At 43.1% G+C, this 3,099-nt stretch overlaps 1 protein-coding gene across 1 annotated transcript in view; it reads right to left on the reverse strand.

Annotated features, from left to right (window-relative positions):
- Nucleotides 1-844: 844 nt before the first annotated feature.
- SERPINB11 (serpin family B member 11) overlaps nucleotides 845-3,099 on the reverse strand; it is a 10,734-nt gene continuing 8,479 nt past the window's right edge. The window contains 2 exon segments of the mRNA XM_007935490.1: nucleotides 845-1,249; nucleotides 2,156-2,332. Coding sequence (XP_007933681.1) covers nucleotides 845-1,249; nucleotides 2,156-2,332 — 582 coding nt within the window.

Raw genomic sequence — 3,099 nt, forward strand, 5'->3', positions numbered from 1 at the left:
ACCAAAAGGTTGGCAGTTCAAACCCACCAGCCACTCTGTAGGAGAAAGTAAAAGATTTACAGCCTTGGGAACTCTATGCGGCAATTCTATTCTGTCCTATAGGATCACTAAGCATTGGAATGGACGCGATGGCTTTGGGTTTTTCTTTAAAATAAAAATCTTCTGTTTGATTTTTTTTTTACTGTTCTTAACTTTCTCTCACTGTATTGTAAAAGGAAAGAAATCTACCATTCAATGTAAGCCTGGCAAAGATTTGGCTAAAAATTCTATTAAAATGCTCACAAAATTCGCCTTATTTTTATTAAAAGTCTCCTTCTGTAATTCATTTAATTGCAACAGTACATTCAACATCTTCAAAGAGATTAAGGCATTTCATGCATTTATTATAGTCAACACAGAATTTTGAACTGAAATTCAAGATGTTATATTTACACATGCAAGCAAAATAATATTTAAAAAAACAAAAGTCCGTTCAAAGTTGAAACTTTCAAACTGGTTTTCTGAAGGTGGAATGGTTGCTTATTTAAGATCTCACTAACATATGAGTCAAGACAATCACATCCTTTCTATTTTTTGGATTGCCTTGGTCGTGTCACTCAGAGGGCCCTCAAATGAAGCCCCAAAGAGAAGAAAGCCTTTTAAGCGAATGTACATTTTTCCACAGTTACCATAATCCTAGAGTTCACCAATTTATAGAGTAAGTTGGAAGAGACCCTAGACCCATTTTTCGGATGAGCACACTGAGGCACAGAGGTGTGTGAGGTTCGAATGAGAGAGAACTTGTTGTTTGGCTCTTGGCCTCTGTGCCTCCCGTGTGACTCTGAGCCCTGCCTGGCCCATTAGTTTATGGGGAGGCAAGCTTCCCCCAGAAAAGAACCATGTTGGTATGTGTGTGTCTTATGAAGAACAAGAAGGGGTGATCGGCCATGAACTGAGCACGGATGGGGAGTCTTTTCACCACAATGGTGTCCCCAGTGGCAGCTGAGGCCTCAGTACCCTCCTCATTGACATCCACATAGGTCTTATGGATGACCTTTGATAAATACAGGCCCTTAGCTGGCGACATTCCAGACAGATCAGCTTTAGCATCTTCAAAGATATCTGTCATACCGAGGGACTTCAGCAGAGAGTTGAGCTCGTACTTGATCTCGAGTTTGAATCGGGGGATGTGCACTTCAACTTGTCTTGTCATCATGTTGGAAGAACTGGTCCACTCTTGAAACGTCTTCAGGTTCAGCTGCTTTTCGATCTAAGAGACAAAACACAGATGAGCCCAGGGAAGGTAGACACTCCACTCTGGGCATTAGATGCTGATTGTTTTCAGAATTCTCAGCCTGAATGATCCCATTCCATCCTGTTCTCTTTACCTTTCAAATGTGCTTAAGTCCTGCCTCGCTAAAAGAGAAACCTTGCTTGTAGGTACACCTCCTCTTATCTACAAGGAGCTCTGGTGGTGTAGGTTAAGGCATTCGACTGCTAACCCAAAGGTCAGCAGTTCAAACCCACCAGCTGCTCCACAGAAGAAAGATGAGGCAATCAGCTTCTGTAAAAATTTACAGCCTTAGAAGCTCTATGGGGGTCGCTACGAGGCAGGATCAACCCAATAGCAGTAGGTTTGGTTTGGTTTTCTCTTTTGATTGTCTGTGCCTCGTCTCCATTTTACAAGAAACAGTTGCAGCTAGGGGAGCACGTGAGAACCCAGACTCCTGCCACCACGTAATCTTAAGGATTTCCCCACAAAACCAGGATGCTGGAAAGCATGGTACAACTAGCTCAGAAACACTGTCCCTGAAAGTAAGGCATTCCTCAGACTGCTGAGTACTGCGAGCCCCCCAGCACTAGAATTGTGTTTCTATAGAAAGATGTCTCCCAAGTGTCAGACGACCAGTGTGTGGCTGTGTTTTGGCACGTGCACATGTTTATAAATCAGCACAGGATGGCACTTTTGCTTTCCTGTGTCTTTGTCTTCACAGGATGGCTTGTTCTCCCTAAACACATTGCCTTCAGAGGCAAGAACCCCATCTCCCAACCCCAGTCCCTGGAGCAGCACCGCTTAGCCCAGACGTGGATCGATCGAAGATGGACTGCTTGGAGAGCATCTGAGAAAGACAACGTGTGTCGCTCAGGCTGCCTGTCAGTCCTCTGGTCACTTTACCTGCTCGAGATTAGCTGTGCCTACTGGAAGCAGAATAATCATGCTTAGTCTGTTGTTGACGTAGGGCAGCTCGAGGACCTGCATCTGCGGCTGCTTTATGACAGCCAGTTTGAATATTCCAGTTTGATACATCATGTCCACAGTTACATTTTCACCCTATTAGAAACGAATGGTTGTAAGCCCATGGTGCAGCATAGATGTGCATGTACGTACCCACCACACATAACATAACAGAACATGAATATCTGCACTCACACTGCAAAACGTAACCTACTGAGTAAATCCTTTATTACTTTCCTCTTGCAAAAATTATTATTTTTTATTTTTATTTTAAAATAAGTCACTGTTTCAGCCTGAATAGCTGTAACTCATATAGACGACTTTGGCTTCCCAATCACAAAGCCAGGGTTTCTCAATAAAATTACTTCTGTGCAAAAATGACATCGTGGGATTATTATTATTATTAATCCAGTGACAAACTCTCTAGAAGAAAAATCATACAATAGTTTGGTTGTGCTGCTAAAGAAATTAATGACAGCATACAGGCAGTCCCCAGATTATGAATGAGATCTATTTCTAACTGTGTCTTTAAGTCTTTAAGTGGAATATGGTTCTTGTTGACCCTCACTTTACTACAAGAAGGGAGCTCTGGTGTGGCTGTGGTTAAAACAATTGGCTGCTAAACAAAAGTTCAGTGGTTCGAATTCACAAGCTGCTCCATGGGAGAAAGATAAGGCAGTCTGCTTCGGTAAAGATTTGCAGCCTTGAAAACGCTGTGGGTTTCCAAAGTTCCAAGTTTTCCTCTGTCCTATAGGGTTGTAGTTGTTATGTGCCGTCGAGTCAAACCCGACTCAGCGACCCCTCCTTGGGTTTCCGAGGCAGTATCACTACAGAAGTAGGATTGCCCAACCTTCCTTCCGAGGAGTGGCTGGTGGGTTTGAACC

Source organism: Orycteropus afer, unplaced genomic scaffold (assembly GCF_000298275.1).
Source record: "Orycteropus afer afer isolate SDZICR_OR568_19922 unplaced genomic scaffold, OryAfe1.0 scaffold00029, whole genome shotgun sequence".
Taxonomy (NCBI): domain Eukaryota; kingdom Metazoa; phylum Chordata; class Mammalia; order Tubulidentata; family Orycteropodidae; genus Orycteropus; species Orycteropus afer.